The sequence below is a fragment of the Perca fluviatilis genome, chromosome 19 (genome assembly GCF_010015445.1).
Source record: "Perca fluviatilis chromosome 19, GENO_Pfluv_1.0, whole genome shotgun sequence".
Taxonomy (NCBI): domain Eukaryota; kingdom Metazoa; phylum Chordata; class Actinopteri; order Perciformes; family Percidae; genus Perca; species Perca fluviatilis.
Genome location: NC_053130.1, coordinates 8,802,515 through 8,826,636, shown reverse-complemented (window position 1 = coordinate 8,826,636; position 24,122 = coordinate 8,802,515). Strand labels below are relative to the sequence as shown.

Below are 24,122 nucleotides of genomic sequence, written 5' to 3'. Positions count from 1 at the left end.
TGCCGTTTAATTTTTGGTCTGAAGACTAATCGTTTAATTGACTAAATCGTTGCGTCTATCACTTTTCTGTGATAGAAAACTGAATATCTTGAGGGTTAAATCTGTCGATTGGACTAAACAAGACATACATACAAATATCATCATAGGCTCTGGGAACTTTTGATGAGCATTTAATGCTATTTGCCGACATTTCATTTAGTAGACCAAAGGAGTAATTGAGGATTTTATTTTAGATTACATAGACATTTGATTAAATAGGTTTTTAGGATAGTTCTGTGTTGTGTAGACCTGACCACAAGTGTAGTCTAAAGTTTTTCTAACTGTTGTCCGACACAGGAGTTTGTATTTTGCAGTTTTAGGGTCATCTCGCAGTAGGCTCAAGTTAAATCTGGGGGTGACACTGAACCCACACCTGTTTGCCTCAAGTATTCTCTAACCTGTGTGTGTGTGTGTGTGTGTGTGTGTGTGTGTGTGTGTGTGTGTGTGTGTGTGTGTGTGTGTGTGTGTGTGTGTGTGTGTGTGTGTGTGTGTGTGTGTGTGTGTGTGTGTGTGTGTGTGTGTGTGTGTGTGTGTGTGTCCACTTTTATTTCCTTCCTCTCATACAATGTGTCATGGGGCTCATGTGATTCTGGCACACTGTATGTTTCCATCCATCTTGGTGGAAATATTGGACCACACACACACGCATATACGCTGGAGAACACCTCCAGGGACCATTGAACATGAGAGGTGTGTGCCTGCCTGTGAGTGGGTAGGGAATTGGGACTTGGTGTGTGCATCAACACGCTGACTCTAAATCACTTTTGAGCAGACCGGCTACAGGCATGTCTATGGCTAGACAGAAATGTTCCTATGTCTTTGCTCCAGTATGTGTTGAGGAAAATATCAAAATGAAAATATAAACCATGAATAAACTCACACACATCCATCCATCCTTCGTCCGCTTATCCCATGTCGGGTCCCTTTCCCGAGCAACATTAACCACACATGAAACACTAAAATGTTTTATTTTTTCTATTGTCTAAGATACCACTCAGCAGTAACTCATGTCAGGAGTTCACACTCTGGTTTGTATTGATAATGCAGTCTTATCTGTCTGTGTACACCCAGCTGAGCTTCAGGATATTCAATTCGTGCTACATTAATTTTCTAGAACGTCGCATCAGCAGTGGTTTTCTCTGTTGGTTTTATCGTTCCTCTGGATGGAAATGCTTTATGTGTACCAGTACACATTGTGGGTTTATTTTGAGATGGTAGTTTGGAGTTTTTGTTTAAATAGAAATAAAAATATGCTACAGCCAGCTACAGAGAGATGAAAAGATGATGGGCTAGTTAGAGTTGCATTGCAGCATACATCGAATCAAACTACTTATTATCTTTACATTCAGTGAAAATTAGGAAAAAGGGTGTTGGAGCCCTTTTACGAAATCCAATTAACACCACGGGAAATTCCATGTTAACTTTCCAGCCTGCTCACACTCTTTTTGCCAGTGTTTGGCCATTCGCCAAACACCGGCAGATTTTAAATTTTGTCTCAAAGTGTGTGTTTTCATCCGGTCAGCCAACAGGAAGGCCTGATAATTTATATAATAAAAGACTTACAGCTATCTGGAGATGTCCAGACTCTGAAGCCAGTCTGCAAGTTTCAGATAGGGCAAATAAGTGAGTTATAATTAGTTTGTTCCACACCATCATCATCATCACCATGGGTCAGCCAATGATGTGAATGAAGGCTGCTTTGGGTTTAAAACACCCCCTATATTTCAGCAACATTTTGCAGGTGCTCTATGTGTCTGTACAAAACTGCATTGAACTATATTTACTTAATGTATATATATATATATATATAGTCTTAGAGAATGTGCATTTGCATTATGTATAAAAATATAAAACCCAGTAAAAATCTTTGCTACACACCTCAGGTACAGTCATAAGAGTAGTAGTGATGTAGAGGTCTTGATCACTACCGGATTAATCAAGACACTTGATAATGCAACAGGAGTAAGCCAAGTGGAACCCCTCTGTTCAAGACAAATGCACATATGCTTACACACTAAGTACTGGGAAAAATGCTACCCGTCTTTCTTTTCATGTTCTGCGATGCCGATGCCTTCTGTTCATGTTTATCGATCGGACAAGTTTGAGCAAGAATAAGAGACAGAATGGAAGATAGGGGAAAATCTGGCATCAGGTCAGACCCCCCCGGATCAGTTTCCGAGTCATCGAGCGTCTAATCTTCACAGTGTGCAAACCCAATCCCTCTCCACTGACCCGACCATGCAACTCTACACACTGGAGACCAGACCCAGGGCGTCTGGAAACCTGCTCGCGCCCACACAAATGCTCACATATGCACACAGATGCAATTCACAAAATAAATCCCCACTGATGTACACACACAGCCACCTACACGGAAATGTCCAAACTACTTAATTTGTATGGTTAACACATGCTTTGACTTGTTTTTGAGTGTTGTTAAGATTGAATACTTTTTTTTAGACAATAACCATTTACAGTACAAGGATGAGGTTTATGGTCAGACCCAGCAGTCTTCCCTTTTTCCAACAACTATAAAACCTCCTGCATGATATGCTGCATAATGCTCAAGTTTATTCACTATTTGGAAAAGCAACAAAGACATAGACAAAGAAGACAAAGAAACTGTAGGAAGCCTTTCATCTCATGCACTTTCCTTCTTTAAAAGCCAATAAATTAATGACTGATGTCCAGATCCACAGGGATTTTTTTATTCTGTAATGTTTCTTTTTTTACCCTGCCACCTGCATCAAATTTCCCTTAGATTTTGTTTTAAATTTTAGTTTTATCTACCGTGGGGTACAGTGTCTTGCTTTATAGCACTTTGACGTGATGCTGGGGTTTTTGATCACACTTTCAGAACCGTTCATATGAAATGATTTACCGAAATATGTTGCTGACAAGCTAGCAATTTATTTAGAGCTCTCACCTGGACAAAAGTAGCATCATGTCAGCTGTACTTAAAGGTGAAGAGGTAGCAATTTGTCCTATCCACTCATAATTGTATCATTTTGAGCTGAGGAACGAGTGGTCTGTCTGTGAGCTGACTGGCGGACTGACTGAAGACTCTCCCACCAAGCAGCTGGTGTTTATCACAGGGAGTTGAGGTTTCTGATTTGAGGTATTGACGTGGCTCTGCCTCCCTTGGCATGGAGTTCCTCTCAGAGACAAACTGTTGTTGTTTATTTTGCTCTGTATGATGATTAGAGAAACTTTAGGCTGTTTGTAGATGCTGTAGAAGTCCACCCTTTAAGTTAATGGCGGAGCTCAAACTGAGGTTGTTTAGTACTAGGCCAGAGGCCTTTTTTTATGATGTTTAAATAACCAGCTCGCAGAGGGATATGCCCTCACCCCTCACTGATTTAAAGGTTCAGGGCTGTTATATTGAGAGGAAATCTAATCAAAGGAGAAGAGAATACCTATGTTGTCCTATGCACATGAGAGAAGTGTGTGTGCAGTGCTTAATTTGTAAAGTGGGAGGTCCTGGAGCGCAGAGGGGGGGGTGGATCTGGCGATTCAAAACGGGGGTTGGAGGTAACGGAACAAAAAAAAAAAAAAATGACACTGCCTACGTAGCTTCTCTGACTAAAAAAACCTAAACAACGCTGTGTGTACATCAGGGCAATGTTTATTTTTATTTCAGAACACGCACTGCATCGGTGCGAAATGTAAAAAATAAAATAAAAAATACACTGCAATCGTTTTCACAAGCAGCAGTTATCCATTGGACTATTAAATTAACCAAAAAACCCACCGTGGTCTCCACATTCTTGATCGGCAGAAACGGTTTTTGCTTGTTTGGGATATAAATGCACATAACAATGCATCATATGATGTCTGTAATGCATAGTTTCATTGTAGTTCAAATTGAATTTATATTTGTATTTCAGTGGATTGAATATTGTTGGAACGGAAATGTGCTGTTGTACTTTGGTGTAGTTTGCAGTTATGCCTCCCAAGAGACCTTTTCACTGCTGCTCAATTTGAGTTTGACTGTGGCAGCAATCACCTCTTTCCGTCGAAGCCATGAGTTTAAGCACATGGAGGTGCTTTTTCTCCTCCACTGAGCTGAACGACTTCAACGTTGCTTTCCAAACAGGACAAGAGTTAAGTTGGGTGGAGTTCTTCCTGGAGTGGGAATTTGACAAAGAAAGCTTTTGATAGATCAGCTGAGCATGCCATGTCTTGTTTACTCTGTAGTTCACATTTAACCTCTTTACCATCTACCCAACCATCTACTTTCTTTATTTGGTATCTTGCTGGGTTTCTTTTTACGCATCAGAAACATGGCTTTTCTCATTGCAAATTATATTAAAATATGTGTCCTGTCTTGATGCTGGTTATAAATCACGGTTGAAGATTACATGTGCAGGTACAATTTTAATTTAAGGGATTTACGAAAACATAATCCACATCTGCAGACAAGAAAAGATAAGACACATCTGTACTGGCAAGAGAATCTAAAAAACTACAAAATGACCATGGAGATAAAAAAGAATGTTGCATTTTGCTATGGCATTATTTTTGTTATGCAATCAGGCTTAAATTGACCTAAAAACATGATTTCATTGATCATTTTTATATAATTTAAAAAATCAGATTTATAGACGTTTATTCGCGAAGGACATTGGAGATCAAAACTTAGTTAAGTGTAAGTCTCACTAAATTTAGAAATGTGTGGGGAGAAGCTGAAGCGCCTTACAATTTAAAAAATGTCTGTTCTAGATTATCTCACAGGTGGCGTTCGGCTGTGCCATTAGAATGTCAGTTGTCCATTTTAAGTCCCGCTCTGCCCATTTTTCATTTGACAGCAGACTACTCAGTGTTCTTTGAAAATATTCTTTCTCTTTGGTTTCAGACTAGGCTTTGGTACTTCTGTAATTTTATCGGGGTCTGTTACCTAGAACTGATCACCTCTCTGTAAAGTGAGCTTTGGGCATAAAACAGGAAAACGACATTTATACTACAGTGATGCAATAAAGAGCTATTGGTTTTGGGTACACATAACACCAAGATGTTTATGCCCCCCATCTATTTGTGATAAAGGAAGGAAGACATTTGTTATGAGGGATGCAAAGATGAAAAGACTAAAGAGGAGGGATAGGTAGAAGAGAGACTTTCTTTTTTTGGAAAATAATTTATGTAAGCTTTTGAAGAAGACATGTGATTCTGCTGCTCAGCATGGAACCGCTGGGGAGCTCAGAGCCTCTCGCTCGCAAGCCGCTCACAGTGAACATGAAAGGTGAGAAACGCCTAAAAGCCTCAGAGTGCTTGAGGATGTGGTGAGAGCCAGTAATACTGGAACGATAAAGCTATCGGATGACCTTCTTGATGAAGGGTTTTGATAAAGATCACAGCAGCCACAAGTAGGAAGATGAGCAGCATCTTTCCTAACTTAGGTTTCACATTTTTACACCTCCATACCTTCGCTAACAAAACTACCATCCTCTTTCAGCCTACATTTTTATTGATACCGTCTTTTAGCGCAGCAGGTAGAATTTCAGTAGCTCTTGGAGTGCCGTGACAAAACACAGAAAAAGTAAATATATAACCGAGAGGTTGCTAAACACATTCTGGAGACAGCTGGTCAATTTGCAGGAAAATAAATATGAGAAAACCCAGGCAAGATGGATTTGTTTTCAGCAAGCAATTTGTTAAAAATGTGACTCTAGCAGGTGTGCTTCATATTAAACTCCACATGTCTAGAAAGCCAGAAACATCTCCTCCTCTTTGAGTCTATGCCAGGCATCTGTTATTATTTATTGATATGATGACCCACTTCACCAGAGGGATATCATTACCACTTTCCAGTAATGAAGATGTCACACTGTGTTGGAGGTTGGGGTTTTCTTTTCTACCCTGACCTGTCCTGGTCCCTGATGTGGGCATTCTTCTTTCACAGAGTTTGTCCTTGTTTGCTACAGTTTTTAAATTGTTTAAAAAGCTCACTTTTTCTGCTGTTTTTCTATGTCATATGCTATGACAATAACCTGCATATTCTTGGATAAGACTGTTGGTTGGACAAAACAAGAAAGTGGAATAAGCCATCTTTGGCTCTGGGCATATTCTGACATAAAAACATGTATCGTTTAATTGAGAAAATAATTGGCAGATTAATCATTATTTAAAATAATATACTTCTTTTACTCTTACCTTATATGGGAGTTCACTTTTATTTCCTTTTATGTTATTAACATTTTAAATGTTTGTCATTGACTGTGTTGGAAATTAATTATTTTAATTTCAGTGAGGCAACTGAGTTGAAAGAATTGCAGGTACAAAAACTGGGAAAACTAGTAACACAAAGTATCATATATCATTATCATCATCATTATGGAGGTGTGGGAACTGTTGTCACATAAACCAGTACAGTAGCTAATAGTTGATTTAGGAGATTAGTTACCACCATACAGTTCCCCCTTTGAGTTCCTCTTTGTCCACCCTGTTAAGAGTTTCTTCTGACCCATTTCTGGTTTCTGACCTACCAGCCAACACCGCCTCTGGTTAAATTGTTCCTGAAAGTGTTATCCTTTGACTTACCACTTACCAGCATCAAGCATTACACACCTTTCAACTGAACATGAATGCATCGTGCCGGTCTCAAATCCTGCAGAGATCTCTGTTAACTTTGGGTGTGACATGGTCGATTTATAGGTCTGTTTCTCATGCCGTGTTATGTGTTGCCCTTTGGCAAATATGTACGCTAAATAGGACAGTTTGACATGTTGCACTGCGTCTCGGCTGGCGATGGATTCATGAGAAAAAAGTGCAGCTGTTGCCCTGATTCTGTGTTACATGAAGACATATTTATGTGTTGACTGCCTGTGTGCATGTACATTTGCTTGTCATGTGTTGTGCTCTGTTGGAAGCCAGTGGGAATGGCAGGTGTCATCCGTGCCTCCTTGCAGTTAAGTTTTACGAGGTCTTTTGTAAGTGTGAGGTTGCTGTTCCTGCTGTCAGCAGCACGCTGTTACAATCCATGACCTCGGCCTGCAAAGTCAGTCTCACTGAGCTCTAGATCCACTGTTGTAGGACTGTGTGTCTCGGTAGCTAAGCAGCAGTTGGCATGCAGCCACACCGAGCTTTGTGTCATGCAGAGTTGCAGAGGCCGGGAGCTTAGTCAGACACACACACACTTAAAAAATTATATACACACCCATACATATAACGTGTGTACTAGCAGTGCCAATTTTAAGCAAATTCCTCAGCCAGTTTAATGATCAATGATTTGATTTTGTTTCAGCATTAAGTGAAGTAATTAGAGGAATCAAAGGTTGAATTAAAGAAATTAAAGCTGTCATTCAAAATTGTTTCTGATTACTGCAGTGTTGATTAGTGTAACTTTGAATATAAAAACAAACATCATTCATGATTAGTTCATGGGAAATCTCAGTCTCTGATGTTAAAGGCTAATGTTCACCATACTTTTGGCTGCTTTGCATATACGATGCTATACCGAATAATGGTCGAGTATGAACTTTATTTCCAGGGAGACTGGGCTGGGTGAGTTCATGTACTTGAGCCACACAAGAAGGAAGACTGTTTGTGATTGACGAATTAGGGGGACTCGGGCTCTGGAGAGGCTGCTGCTGTTAAGTTCTTGATAACAGTAGAGTTGAGACAAACCCATAATTCAGCACTCTGGACTCTGATGTGTTCAATAACGGGAGGACGTACTGCACTCAGACCTTTTTTTTTCTTGTGGTCTTCAGTTTCTTGATCCATAGGTCAAAATCAATTCCTGGCAAGTCAGCCAACAGCTCCCTCGGCACTACTGAATGTGTGCACATGTGATTGTACACAGATGATTTTACATGCACACAGCTTAGAGCATAGTCTTTTAGTATGCACTGACAATGCTGCGTGTGTGTGTGTGTGAGTACGTGGGATTAACCCCTTCTGTCAGGGGAGCAGGTGGGGCTGAGGCTTATGTCCAGTTTTGCAGTTTAAACACACCAGTCTTCCCCTCCCCCTTCTTCCTGCACACTTTTCCAGGTCCTCCATTTTGCTTTTATCTCCTCCATCCAGGATAAAACATACCTCCTCCACCTTGACCTCAGAAAAAGTGGAAATGTTAACAACCATTCGTACCACCTGCTGAACTCTGTCAAAAAATGTCAACTTAAATGTGTTGAACTCGGCTGTGATTTCTGTCTGTGCCACCACAGTTTCACCTCCACCCTCTTTTCTCCCTCTCACTGTGTCTGATGAAGCTGTTGATCATTTCCTGCTATACTGATTCTGTGGTGTGATACACTGAATATAGATCTATTGTTAACACATTTTGGGAGCGAAATACCAGGATGTGAGGTAGAACTCAAAGGTGTTATTTCTTCAAGTGTGAGGCTGTGAAACAGTTTGTACGATTGGTAGTACAATAACACTTTAAATCAGGCATGTTAGAAGACTTTGTTTTGAATTTCTCACTGAACACAGGTATCTCAATACATGTTAGGTAGTACTGAACAATGCTTCTGTCTGACATTGTGTCTGATACTTGAGGGCCTCTGTATGAACTTCTCCCACTCGGTCTAATGGGACTATCCTCCTTCCTGTTCTTCAGTGAGAGTGTTTGGATTAAAGCCCCCCCATCCCTACTCATCATTACAAGTGCAGGAGAAATATTCTGCCTTATATCAGGACTGCCTGAATGTGAAGAGATGAGGTTTCTATTCTGCTCTTGTTTTGAAAGATAGCGTAGCCCATTTAAGTTTTGCTTTATTTTTTCGTCAAGTGAGAGGAAGCGATGGGACATACAAAAGGTAATGAGTTTAACTTAAACCCATGATGTCCTTAGCTTATTGTAACAGGAAGTCCATCCTCTCCTTTTTCTCATGCCTTTTTTTTTTTTTTCACACATGCTTTCTTTCTCTTCTCCTCGCTGTGATTTCCTGTGTATTTAGAAAGCTGAGTCTGTGTTTTTGAGTCATTCTCTGAAGTCAGCATTTACAGACACCCACCTCACTCAGCAAGAACAACAAGCCACATGTATTCCCGACCTTAGTCATGTCCCTGATGCTTTGATGAAGGTCTTTTTATTTTAAAACTTTGCAATAAAATCTTTGGATGTGTGTATTTAGCATTTGTAACTATTGAGCAATTTCAGCCATTTAAAGTTGCTCTAAAATGAGGCTGTGTAGGGCTTAAATGGATAGTTTTGTTTTCCTCGTTTTCTATTATCACTATTTGAAATTACCCTTTATACAGTGGTCAGTGAGGACCTTCACTTGGACACTATAGTGCGAGGGGGGTTCATGATGTCCTGTAGGTCCCATCCCTCCCCATGCAAGCCCCCTGACTAACCAGTAGTAGTAGTAATTAGTACTTCCCACCCAAACAGCCCAGAAAATGCAAGGGGTTGGTTGCATTAATGGAGACCTGTCGTGCGATCCAGAAAGTCTGTCTTGTGTAACAGATCCACGAGTTTGAAAGCTTAAAATACTATGAGACAGGATTTTACATCTCTGGAAAGTTATCACGGTGACAATCGTTTTGTCTTTCGCCATGACAATCGTGAGGTAAATGGTAAAATTATGACATTAATTTAATGATACAAAGCAATCTACTAGCGGAGGGGTCTTGAATCAACCTGAATGGGTTTAATTCGCAAAAATAACCCGCTCACTCTACACTATCCCACTTACGTATTACACAGCTACTTTGACACTAAATAATTATTTTAAAATGGTCCTCTGGAGTCTATGATCAGATCTGTGTCCAATGCGATGGTCTGTTATTCCGAAATAACAGATGCCGTTATTGACCGATCAGAATTGAGTATTCAACAAAGCTGTGCAATTATAAATGTTGAAAACACATAGAATTTTAAGATAGAAATTGCATTTGAATAATGCTTCCTCCACTCAGGCCATCTTGAGTAAACTCTCTAATCTTAGTGTTAATCCTTTCTTTGTCACTGTACAGGGCAGGACGAGTGGTGCTGCGAGAGACGGACACATGAAGCATGAGAGGGTGGAGCTGAGGCTCAGCTGACCCTGACCCTTCCTTCTCCTCCTTTCCCCTTGCTCCATTCGATCAGCACTTCCCCTCTCCCTTCCCCTCCTTTTCCCTTCCTGTGTCCCTCACCCTGTTGGATCTCACCAATCTTGCCTCCCCTCCTCCTCCAAACCTCAATCAGCCGTGCCCAATGTACTTCCCGGAGCAGGAAAACATCTCCACCACCGCCTCCACCAAAGTGCCAGTGAAGTATGGAGAGCTCATTGTGCTGGGGTAAGCAACAATACATTACAGATACTCATCTTTACATCCAAAACACACCTGTGAATGTATCCTGATGTCCTATCCTAAATGGGTGTATTTGAAAAACGTACAAGTAGTACAAGTTAAGAAGTGCAAGGGTCAGAACTGTAGTTACTCTGTTGTGTAGCTTGAATGTCGCCTGTGTGTATTGGTCATGTTTGACTGTTTTGGTCATTGTTGGATCTGTGACTCATGGCTGATAATGGTTAGTTGTGTTGGTGGCAGTTGATAGCTGTTTTATCTCAGTCCAATCAGGCGTTTTTGAAAACAAATTCACCTCCTCGCCACAAACCACAAACAAAAGTTTTTGACCTCTTAATCGAACTGTATTAAACCAAGAATCACACCATAGAGGAAGTGAAGCAATGTGTCAACATAAACAGGAAGGAAGACTGCTTGGCTGGATCATGGGCATGGATGTAAACAATCTATGATTTTAAAATATTCAAAAATTGGCTTTCAACATTTTTTGGGGGGAATGAAATGGTGATTTGGCACATTTGTTAGACCTCAAATATACACGCGATGTATTTGGGTAAAAAAAATCATTAAATGCAAACACAATTTATGCTTCTTTACAAGAACACAGCAGCACAATATGTGAAGACATGCAGTGATCCAGGAGATTAACCAGAAATGCCTTTCCAGCAAACAACATAAACAATTGTGATATTTATGTCCAGTTGCATGGGGTCATGCACTGGGAGAACACAAAGATAGGATTGTTGAAGGGTTATAATTTAGTATATAATAAATGAGATCAATTATGGCCACGGGCATGCAAAATCTTTTCCTTCAGAGATTTGGTTTGACTCAAGTCCACATACTCAGCTGTAGGAAAAACCTTCCACCCTACCCTGCATCAGCATAGAAGACATATAAACACACACACACACACACACACACACACACACACACACACACACACACACACACACACACACACACACACACACACACACACACACACACACACACACACACACTTTCTCCAATAACAACTGACAGTGAAGGACTTCCTTTATCTGTCTGTCTCCTGTTTATTCCCCAAAGGGCTATTCCACTCCACCCCTCGTCCCAGCCCACTCCACAGAGGAATGCAGATGTCGGAAAGAACTCCTTACGCACACTTTCTTGTGCACGTACAACACTGACACACATATACACACACACACACACACACACACACACACACACACACACACACACACACACACACACATTTTTCATGTCTCACAGCTGACTCACAATTTGTTGTTCTGGGTTGTGCTGGAGCGGTATTGTCAGGGAGATGACCGTGGAAATTTTCCCTAGTGAAAAAAGCAGTGTGCAGCACTAAGCAGTAAACACAGTTCCATGCCTTTACAAGGGAGAACTCCAGTTTTCCGTTTTGCTCTGCTTTTTCCACTCCTATTTTTTTCATTCGAGGTCAGGCCATGCTTTTTAAAGGGTCCCATTTTGCTGGATGACATGAGTAGTCACACACTCTGCTGCAAGTACGGCTGCTGTAAGTGTAGTGAACACTTTAATACGCATTACAGTGCATTTTGTGTGTGGCTTCAGTGGGAGTTGAGCCCCTAATGCTGACATTAGTATCATGCTCCATCCAGGGAAGTGTATCCGTCATTGTGGTCATCATCATCTGTGGTGGCTGTGGCTCATGAGGTAGAACACAAGGTTGTCGGTTCGATCCCCGGCTCCTCCTGTCCGCATGTCAAAGTGTCCTTGAACAATGACACTGAACCCCAAGTTGCAGTGCCTTGCATGGCAGCTCCGCCACCATTGGCGTATGAATGTGTGTGAAATGGGTGAATAAGATGCAATTTGTAAAGTGCTTTGTCCGGTAAGGTAATAAAACGGCGCTATATAAAAATGCAGTCCAGTTCATCATTGTGACACTCTGTGGTAGGACAACCTGCTTAAGTTTAATTCCAATTTTGCAAATTATTGGAAACACAGAAACTGCAAGAAAAATGCTTTCTACTCAGTCACATCCTAAATTGACACTTGATTTAGGTTGAATCACTGCCTCCTATAGAGGCATGACTGGTAGGGAGTAGACTACTCACAGTACAGAAACTAGAATGGTGGGTGAACAGTTAAAAGAGTCATGTCACAGGTTTGTACAATAAGGCCATCTAGCTTCACATCATATTTTGTTTGAGGAATGCCAAAAACTGTGATCATTGAGTGCCCCTAATAATAGAATGATTTCCTTTTCACTTTGATTGATGATTTCCTTTTCTGATGATATGGATATGGACAACAATTCTCAAGTCTAAAACCAGGCTAACCCTGGAATAGTGTATGAGCTAAACCAGTGTTTCAGAGGATAAAAAAAGCAGTTACTAATACTGATTTGGCATTATACAATCTGTTTTCTGTGGGCAGTAATTATACTTACTTAGTTGGTTATGGTTTACTAGATGAAGGACAATTGCGGTAAATTACTTGTTTTCATGAATGTGCTAACTACAATAAACGGCTCAGCTGTAGTGAACTCCACCCATTTGGATCTCCCAGTAGGCTAAAACAAGGATGAGGATTTAATTGAGACTCCTGTGTGACCAATGAACAGGCTCACACATGCAAATTCTAATGGAGAACCCCATCAACACATAGCTAAGTGTTATGTCTGGCCTCCTCGCTAACGCCAGTCCAACATTTCCATGTTTGAAGCCCAGTGATGCTAATGGCCTAATCCGGAGGAATGCTCGGTGTCTCTGGGGACGATCTGTTTACAGGAGGGCATACTAGACATCTATGTGGCTTTTTAAACAACTGTGACGTCACTGGATACATTGCAGGCCCTTCAAATCCATCTCTGTCCATCTGTGTATGTGTGTAATTCCGTATTAACATAGTAGTTGTGTGTCCACTTCCCGGTTTATGCAAAGGCATTTTTTCATGTCTGCAATGAAGTGTAGTGTCCCATGCTTTTCAACTTTTCAGTGCAGCTGTGTTGCACCGGCAGAATATTGTTCATTTCTAAGACAGCATATATGGGGATGGAGAACACCGAAAGAAACATTCTCTCCCTACCACGTATATATTTAGTTTGGCACTAAGACAAATTTCAACATCTATTTTGTTTTTTTTGCTTTGTAACGCCTATGTTTTTAAGCGCTGTATGGCTCTGCCTTCAGTCTAATAACCTTTGTAATGTTAACACATGTAACTCAGCCATAGACCGTAATTACGGACACAACCTGTCGTAATGTTTTTACAGGCTTACTGCATCAGTGGTAGCTTTCTGCTGTACTGCGAGTTTTAGTTTACTAGTGTTTGGAGGGAACACACTCACACACGTGTGTGTTGCTAATTGTGGATATTAAAGAATACAGTACGTGTCTGCACCCACAGACTAACTTTTTCCTAACACTGATCCTTCCTGCCTCACTGTAGGAACAACCCGCATATGCACACACGCATTAACACACACTAACTTGTTCCTAACTTTGGCCGTTTTGAGAATATTTGGATACATGTACACTCACACTTTACTGCTACTCATGGGAACCTGGGTTTGAACTGCCAGCAAAACTTTGAGCTTTCTCCAGCAGACTGTCCTGCCCTCTCTCCGGATACGGGCTAAACTTCACCATGGTTACACTCTTGCCATGGTTACTCCTCTCAAACGTTGCTGTGGCTCTGTTCTCTCACCATGGTTACTCATAATCCCTCCCAGTGTTGTTTGATCCCAGAAGATCTGCTCTCTCATAGAAACATTTCACTGTAGGCTGGGCATCCTTACAACCTTTTGGTGTCTTCTTTACTGGACTCAGTTCAATGGGTGGTTACATTTTTAAGAGCCTGATTGGTCAAAGACACTTTCCAGCTAGGCTGAGATCCTATAGAGCATGGCTAGTTCTGCTGTGTTCAAAGTGTTTTCTCTTGTTTTTTCTTAATAATGTTTAAAGAAAACGTTTTCAGACATTACACAGTCCTGCGTCTGCAGTCCTGCTTTTTTACTACTTTTTTTACTTTGTCGCTGTGTTGTCCAGTATTTGTGAAGTTTACCACTGGATTCCTGCTTTTGTGGAAATCTTTTGATACATTAAAAGTTGGCTTTGAAACGTTCTGGGTAATAGTACATGCTCAGAAAGTCAAGATATGTTGTTCTTTTTAATTTTTTTTTGTTTGGCTTAACCTTTTTAAAAGAACAAGACCCCAAAAATAAATGATCTAATAATTCATGGCTAAGCAATTTCATCTCTGATCATTGAGTTATCACATTGTATTTATTGCAGTTGAGTATAGTTACAGTATATCAGCGAATCTAGAGGAGTCCATAACTCCTGTGGCTTCTGGGTGTCATAACAATGTTAAAGTAGTGAGCGATGTTTATGCATGTGGTAATGTTTATAAATGTGGTTTGGTTAGCAGGAATATCACGTCACATTGGTAATGGCTTATCTAAAACGTGTGTGCAATGAAGAACAAAACCTTGTGTAACCTGGGTGTGCGTGCTGTTGACAGCAACTAATGTGTATACATTTATACATGGAAACCCAAAGTACAGCTACAGTGTTGAAATCACTGGCTGCTATGGCAAATGAGCACTTTTTTTCTCCATCCATCCAGTTTTTTTTTTTTATTTCATTGCTTATATCCGCGAATTGTTTTAGCTTTTGTTAATCGTTTTTTTGTTGTTGTATTAGTGTTGTCAACTAGTACCTTCTGCTATGTTGAATGAGATATCTTGATTTTTATGAATGCAATGCACCTTTTTTTTTCGAGGGATGAACCCCTTTTCTACTATAATGCAGCTGCAGATGGGTCAGTTTAAGTCAGAAACACACGGTTGATATACTGAAAGGTAGCTGGAGATGACGAATGTTTTCTGAATGTTTTTTTACTTTAGGATATTTAGCAAGACACACACACACGCGCCACACACACACACACACACCACACACACACACACACACACACACACACACACAAACACAACACACACACACACACACACACACACACACACACCCACAACACACACACACACACACACACACACACACACACACACACACACACACACACACACACACACACACACACACACACACACCCAACACACACACACACACACACACACACACACAACAGCACAGTCACGGTGCAGCCGGGAGTCACAGAGACTCCATTCTGTTGGAGGGAACGCCTCTGTTTATCCTTCTTTCCTCGGCCATGTATCGGGCTAAATGAGTCTCTTTGTGTGTTTATTTTCTCAGCCTTTCTGGGGTTATGTTTGGAGGGCTTTGTTGTTTATGGGGACATGATGTGCTTTTGTAAAAAAAGAAGAAGGAAGAAAAAAATGCATGAAAGTATAGGTGTGTGTGTGTGTGTGTGTGTGTGTGTGTGTGTGTGTGTGTGTGTGTGTGTGTGTTTGCATGTGCATATGGTCTTAGGGGCATGGAGGGAGTGCACCAAAATGCCTCAAGCTTTTTCCACAATGACTGTTTTTCCAGTGTATTATACAGCTGCTCAGACAATAATGCCCTATTGTTTTGTATATGTATGTGTGTGTGTGTGTGTGTTTATGTTTTTGTGTACGTGTGTTTGTGCAGGTACAATGGCTCTCTGCCCAACGGGGACCGAGGCCGACGTAAGAGTCGTTTTGCACTTTGTAAGAGACCGAAGGCAAACGGGGTGAAACCCAGCACAGTTCACATCGCCTGCTCTCCACAGGCAGCCAAGGTGAGCACACAGACATAAACACACAGTACAGTACACGCAGTACAGTATCATGTAGTCATCCCAGGGATCCCAAAACTGCAGTCATCAAAACCCTACACATCAGCAGTTTCAGTCCCTTTTTTCTTGAACTGAAAGTTTACGTGATGATTTTAAGTGAGTCTCATGGCTATAGTGGTCATTAAAATGATGAAGAAAAGAACTATGCACGAGTTCGAAAATATCATTCTTTTCTCCTTCTCTTAAAAAAGGATCATCTTTGTAGGGGTATGATTTTTATTTGTCTGACAACATCAAATGAAACCCAAAGTTCAGTGGATTTGGCCTCGCTGCTCCACCAAAGCCTTTTTTAGAAATTCGGTTTGCTTTTTGTTCTGATATTAAAGTATCAGACAGACACACACACACACACACACACACCATCAACAAGACAGGAAATGGAAAGTGTTTAGCAAAGCTTCCCTGACTTAGCAGAAAAGGGAAAATAAGCAGATACAAGGCTCTGTCAAAGTTTAAAAGGTATTTGAACAATGTATTTTACACAGAGTTTAACCGGAACACGCTGAAGGTTTATAGGAGAAACATGTGAACGGTCCAGTGGAAGGTAACTGAGTGTATTCTAGCAAAAGCCTGGGAAGCACATGTCCGTGTGTTTCCATTGTCAGTTATAAGGCCGCCCAGACATCTGTTAAATGAACAGGCGGTTGGACACACACCTTTGTATTCTCTTTCACACACACAGAGGCCAGGGTTTTAGCTGCAATGATTTAAAGAGTCTCGAAATTCCTGGTGGTCCTGACTGACTGAAAAGATGTTGAAGCTGTGTAAAGTCCAGCCAGTGACTACATAACTGAACTCTTCACCCACTCCACCCTTCCTATTTGTACCTATTGTTCTCTGTGAGGATCAGTGAGCAGGCTTTTTTGCCATAAAGCATGTTCAGGTTCAGTCCTTGTGTACATTTTAGGTCAGGGGTGTCAAACAAATTTTTATTAAGGGCCACAATGGAAAGAGAGAATCACACCAAGGGCCAGACATGTAGAGTTTATTGACGTGCTTTTGTTAATGCATGTCACTTTTTTTTTTTTTTACATTTTGGTAGCTTTTTTCCTCATTTTTGTTGTTTTTGTTCTGACTTTTTTGTGGCATTTTTTTCAGACATTTGTCACCTTTTTGTAAATTTGTTGCTTTTTCTGACATTTTTGTACGCTTTTTGTCAAATTTTTGTTGACCTGAAGCTCTACAAAAGTCATCAAAAGAGTTCCTTAGCCATCGTAGAATTTAGCAAATCAAGCAAAACAATGATACATTTTATTTTTTTTTAACAACATGTTTCACAGCCTGAATATGAAAACTCTCTGCTTATGGGGGAATTTCTGAGTGTCAGAGTCGGCAAATCTGCCATATGTCTGCTTTGAATGTCAGGTAATTGCAGTTTAAAAAACACTTTCCTGTGTTTTTGGTTTGACGCACAACTAGGAAGTCTAAAATGTATTGTGAACCCAAAGTGATATACGGGCCGGATCAAAATCAGCAACGGGCCGGATTTGCCTTGAGTTTGACATGTGTTTTAGGTGAAGGGCTGGATTTGAGAACATTTACTTGTCTCTCTGTCTTCTCTGTTTTCATCTATCCTTTCTTCCTTACTGTCCCATCAGGCCATAAGCAACAAAGACCAGCACAGCATTTCTTACACTTTGTCTCGAGCCCAGACGGTGGTGGTGGAGTACACCCATGACAGCAATACAGACATGTTCCAGGTAACAAGCCTCAGCTTTTACAGCCAGTTACAGTCCTTATTTTTTCCCACTTCACTCCCTCTCACATGACTTACTTGTAATATCGCAATAATTTAATCTCATCTCTAACCTCATAGCTGGAATGCATTGTTTTCTTGATATCTCGTCTGAAACATGTCAGAACACATCTCCATCTCTCTTCACCAGATCGGTCGATCAACAGAGGGTCCCATCGACTATGTAGTGACGGACACGGTGGCGGGCAGCCAGAGTAACGCAGACACCCAGTCGGTCCAGAGCACCATCTCCCGCTTCGCCTGCCGCATCATGTGCCAGCGCACGCCGCCTTACACCGCACGCATCTATGCCGCCGGCTTTGACTCCTCCAAGAACATCTTCCTCGGGGTGAGCTGTGTTTTGTCTGGTGCTTCAGACATGTGTAGGCGAGTATAAGACAGTAAAAGGCAGCAAGATGAAAGGAGAAAGCACCAAATAACCATATGACAAAAAAAACCTGAGGGAATAAGACAGGAAAGAGTCATTTAGCTTGTGTTCTGGTAACATGAAAGATAAAACTCTGTCCAAAACCTTTAACCTGTTTTTTCCCAATCATGTTTGCTTTTACTTTGTAATAATTTTTTTTTTCATTTAATGTCAGAAGCAAACATTATTTTTCTTGATTTGACATTGTCATGACAGCAGAGGGACAACAACTAATGTCCTGTCTAACTGGTTTATGAAAGGGCGCCTGGGTGGCTCACCTGGTAGAGCGCGTGCCCAGGTACAGAGGTCTACTCCTCGACGCAGCGGCCGCGGGTTCGACTTCGACCTTCGGCTCTTTGCTGCATGTCATTCCCCCCCCCCCTTCAGCTTTCCTATATATAAAGGCCTAAAATGCCCCAAAAAAAATCTTTAAAAAAAAAAAGTGTCTATGAAAGTATATGAAAAAAGAGGAACTTTTCATTTTGTGCCGCTTGCAATCAAATTAATGAATAATAACAGATAGAGTGTGTATGTCTGTGTTGTGTGTGTGTCTGCGTCTGTTGGCTGCAGTGATTTATGTATGACTATTACTATATAAGACTTGGTACTGAACATCGAGGTTATAGGATGTGCAATGATAGGGTACTGTTGCATAATTTGCTGTTATATTTGACATGGTATTATGCAATGGGGCAGTGTGCAATATAGAAGTTATTCACCACAGCATGAGTTAACGGGAAATGTGCAATCATTATCTAAACATTTGTGTAATTCAAGGGGGAGGCTGTGTTGTTGGGGGGGGGGGGTTGTTTGTTCGTGTGTTATTCGTTGTTTATTGAAGCATGAGGAAATGTGTGACTATGTTGTAAGTTGGTTAACTGTATGTTTATTGTGTGTTATGCGTGATGTGTCGCCATCTTGTTCTCTCGAGTGCCCAAGACAAATTTCTCCTATGGGAGACAATAAAGGCTTATCTTATCTTATCTTATCTTATCTTAACTGATGCTTAATAATTTGCTTTACAGTTTTGTTTTTTTCAAGCTGCAGCCTGTCATTCAGACATTTTGGCAACACTTTTCACTGCGTACAACAACATGCTGCTGCTAGACAAGTCAGGAATACATTTTCCACTAGTCCCTCTCAACCCTATATTGTGCTTTGCACCCTGTTGAGTTCAGATGTTTGGTGTTGAGTGCTGAGAGAGATGGTCATGTCCCACTATAAATAAGAATATACGATTGACAATATACCGACTTCTCATAAACAACTGAGTGACAAGACATTACAGATTTCTGACTCAGGACTGCATAATAAACTTTTAACTTGTCCCCGTTCTGATCACACCCTCCGATGTCTTCGTTTTCCTCAGGAGAAAGCTGCTAAATGGAAGACGTCAGATGGTCAAATGGACGGGCTGACCACCAACGGCGTGCTGGTGATGCACCCTCGAAACGGCTTCACCCAGGACTCCAAACCAGGCGTCTGGAGGGAGATCTCAGTCTGCGGCAACGTCTTCACCCTGCGGGAGACCCGCTCAGCACAGCAGCGGGGAAAGATGGTGAGAAAAGATGCTAAACATGTAGCGCCACATTCACTGAACACGGTGCGTTCAGTGTTCTCAGAACATTCAAAACAAATATTCAACTACTAAAGGGCTTTCACAGTCAGGGTGTGTTCACAGAGTAGTTTGAGATTAACCATAATAAAACATTGCTGCTTTGGAAAGGAACTGTGCTTGTGGCTTTTCAAAAGGTAAGGATAGACGGGATAGCAGCTGACAGTCTGTAATAACGATGTTAATAATGATTTCTGTAGCCATGTGAGTGCAGCGGATTTTGTGATCACAACATAGACATATTACTTTTTAAGCTGATATGGTGAACTTTTTAACAAACCCTTGCTTATTTACACATCCAGCAGTTACAGAGCAACATTATCATTCATTCGGAGTCATGTTTGTGTCCACCTGGTGGAATGTAAGTTCAATATTATCTCTGTTTTTAGTCACTGCCAACTTTAGCTTCTAAATGCTCCACTGTGTTCAGCAGCTAGTCTCTAACTGTGCCTGTCTCTGTTTGCTGCTGGGCAGGTAGTATACAGTTGGTTTTTAGAGCTTTTTCTCTGAAAACAACTGCCTGCTGCAGCCGAAATTACGCTGTGACTGATAATTCTCTGTAGCTTCGTCACAATGAGCGACCCCCTTCACATTGTCACATTATTGTTTAATCAAATATTGATTATAGCCGCTTTAAAAATGAACAAAGTAATGAACAAAACAAATCCTGTCATCATGAAAAAAAATGTTTTCATGCAACTGCTTTTCCTACCAAAAAAAAGCTTATTTTTCTTTCCATCACTCCAACTCGCACTCTTGTACCAACTCTGTCGCTCAGGCAGCGGGAGGTCAGTCAGAGCTTAACACCACCAGGAGGTTATCGGGATGCCTTCCCCATGGCAACAGGTCCGGCTGTCAAAGCTGTGTGTAACAGGACCTTGTAAGGGGATCCTCCAGCTGACGTCAGAGCCTCTGAGCCAGTCCTAACGCTCCCGCTGTCATGTGGCATTTGTCTGATTGCATTTAGGTTGTTGGTGGTGTGTATGATTAGGTTTCTCTCCTCCTCTGTTCCTCTCCTCTCCATCTTGCCACCCACAACATACACATCATCAACCACAAGCACACAGTCAGCAGTTCTAACATTAATCTGTCTCTTTATCTGGTGTCCCACCTGTTTTCAAGTCTCTCCAGTGCAGCACAAATTAACAGCTCTCTTATCTCCACCTGCCCTTTACCATCCAGTGAGTTAACTGTGTGTGCATTATCCACCACTATAGAAACCACTCATTATTCCACAGTTGATTGACAATTTAGATAGTCGGCTATTGGGAAAGCACCTATTTTCATTATGTACGCTGACAGAACATGATGGGGGTTTAATTGCCATGCTGAATGCACACAGGAGTGGAGACAACCCAGGGGAGTCTTGTCTCATTCTGGGGGATGGTGATGCTGTCACAGAAGATTTTGAAGGATTAGTTTTAGTTTATTGTAGGTACTATTATGCAGAAACTAGAATCAGAATTGGAAACTGTAGTTAAGCTGCTTAAGCATACTTTACATATCTGCTCTGTGAATCAAAAGTCCTGTTGAGAAAAATCAGAAACCAAAAGTACATTCATATTTTATATATTTTTTGGTTTCATGATGGCGCCCCCTAGTTTCACAATATTTCATCTAAGTAGATGGATACCTTGTGTCCATACAGCCAATCAAAAGGTTGATTTTAAATCATATTTGCATCAAGCCGTAACATCAGCGTTCTATCATAGGCAGACAATCTCAGCAGCCTACTACACAACACAAGAGCCACAGACTCTGAACAACAACCCACATTAGCTTTTCTGCTAACGTCTCCTTCTTATCTAACTAACAAACATGAACGCACGTCTTGTCCTACATCTTAGCTTGTTGAACAAGCCACCAAACAAACATTCACCTGGGAAAGGTGCACCTCTTATGTCAGTCTGCAGGTTAATCCCTCATTACCACCACTGAGGTGCCCTTGAGCAAGGCCCTTAACCTCAACCGCTCCAGTGGAGCTGATCAGTGGCCAGCAGATCAGACTGTGGTTGTACTGGGCAAATTCCAGATATGATTGTGTAACTGTGTGAATGTGATCAGGTCGTCGGTGCAAATGAAAAGTTGTTCTCAATCGACTTACCTGGATAAATAAAGGTTAAAAAAATTAGCTGCAGCACCTTAAACAGCATGTAAACATACCACTTTGGTTTTTTCAGATTTTGGTATGCTCCTCACTCTTTAATACCACTACAACACACTACCTGCACATGACATGTAGGCTACAGTGCAAGTTTGTTTTGTCTCTTGTTCCCTGCCGGGGCTCAGCCTGTCAGCTGCCGTCAATCAAACACAGACCCCTTCAGCTGACTGAGAGGAAAAGGATCATTTCTTATATTTCCCCCAAACACATCTTTTTTTTCATCTTTTTAATAATAAAAACTCTTATCAATACATTCAAAAACATGTTGACAGTGACGTTGGAAAATGGATGACTAAATGTGATTTCAGTTGGTCTTTAACAATATACAGTCGTTTTAGACAAAGCTCTTTCAGCTATGTAATCTAGTGTATTGCACCCTCCCCTCACAGCTCTCTAAATGGGATAACTGCCCTGTGTTAGCGAAGGTTAACAGCTGAAGGACTTTCTGATGGAATGGGGGGTGGGGTAGGATAGTTGTCTCAGCAAATTCTGTGTATATATTTGTGTGTGTGTGTGTATGTGTGTTTGTGTGTTAATAGGTAGCTGAAGTGTGCTGTTGAATAAATTAAGGCATTTAAAATCCCTTGTTTTTAATCTTGCCTGTCTTTAGATTGTTTAAAACACCCCATCTATCATTAGAAAAACATGACACCAGAAAGCGATTTAGCCTGAAGAAAAAAAAAAAAACATTTTTGTTTTAGAGGATTTTTTTTATTTATTCTAAAGCAGTAAACATAAGGAGATATTTTATGTGCAGCAGGTTCGCTTCAGTTTGTGGACAGACTCACACAGCCCCGCCAACAGGGCAGCTGCCTGCCCTTCTGCAGTTGGACACAAGGTTGAAGCCAGCTTAATTAGGAATATCTTACAGTGCAACACACACACACACACACACACACACACACACACACACACACACACACACACACAGCAGTTTGCAGTGAGCCTGCTGTGGGGGCTGTTGTAAAGTATAATAAATGAGTACAGTGTCTGAGTTCCTGCTGTGTTTAATAAAAGTGTTTGTGTCGATAAATGATTTGCTTCTGTGTAATTAAATTATAACTGTGTCGAGAGTGAAAGTGTGCGGATGTTTACACGAATTGAATCGACACCTGAGCGCTCACATCATTAAACTTGAGTGTGGTTATTTATTGATCAGACAAATATTTTTTCACATTGTCATCTTTTCGTAGATGTGGCGGTAGGTTATTGATTAGAGGAGCAGCCATGTGATCCAAAAGGTTTCTGGTTTGAAATCACCTAAACAGCTGGGAGGGGGAAAAAAACAGTTTTTCCTCGAGCGAGACCGTGACCGAACTCTTACCCGTTCCAGTTTGACTGGGCAGATGTGTGAATGTGTGTTACTGCATCAGTGTGTGACATAAAGAGCACACATGCGCTCAGCGAACCTTCCCTGGACAAATGAAGGTTAAAAACGGTCACGGACGCATCAACCCATGGCAGCGTTGTGCTGCCGCATCAGAAATGTGTTTTCCCTGAGCAGCACAGTGACATCAACACCAGTGTTAGTATGAATGAGCTCACCAAAAACCCTGGGAGCTCCCCTCATTTCTTTTTTTTCCTCAGATAGTTAGTGGGTAGTTGTCCCTTTCTTTCCCTCCCTCTCTGCTGTGTCTTTCTCTCTTCATCCTCTCATTTGTGTCCCTGTCTGGTTTTCTAAAAGTGGAATTTCCCCTCTGTGTCTGATCTGACCGAGCCAAACCGAGTGCTTCATCAAGATTGTAGTTTACTTACACCCCCGTTGTTTTTTTTTTTATATTTTATTATTTCCTAGTGAAATCTTGCCTCCTTCCTGCATTACACAGCTGTCTTGAGGGAGAAATGTCTGTGTTACACTGCCACCTACTGTGCTCAGATGAATACTACAATATGTCCATCCATCCATTCTTTAAACTGCTTATCCTATTTACTGTCATGGGGGCTGGAGATGTCACTGAAGATGTCACTCTCTGGAATTTGAATGGGTAGGAATCCGTTCAACATAAGAAAAATAGAACAAGTAGGAATATTTAGAGAATCCTGGAGAAAAAAAAAGATCAGCTTTTGTGTTTTTTGAATTTGAACTGAATATTTTTATAAAGAGACATTTAAAGATGTCGGTTTAAAG

The 24,122-nt window shown here is 41.1% G+C and overlaps 1 protein-coding gene across 1 annotated transcript in view; it reads left to right on the top strand.

Moving 5' to 3' along the window:
* Window positions 1-24,122, top strand: part of peli1b (pellino E3 ubiquitin protein ligase 1b) — a 44,199-nt gene that overhangs the window by 14,823 nt on the left and 5,254 nt on the right. The window contains exons 3-7 of the mRNA XM_039783419.1: window positions 9,961-10,266; window positions 15,867-15,996; window positions 17,652-17,753; window positions 17,940-18,137; window positions 19,585-19,773. Coding sequence (XP_039639353.1) covers window positions 10,184-10,266; window positions 15,867-15,996; window positions 17,652-17,753; window positions 17,940-18,137; window positions 19,585-19,773 — 702 coding nt within the window. The 5' untranslated portion in view covers window positions 9,961-10,183. The remainder of the gene's footprint in view (window positions 1-9,960; window positions 10,267-15,866; window positions 15,997-17,651; window positions 17,754-17,939; window positions 18,138-19,584; window positions 19,774-24,122) is intronic.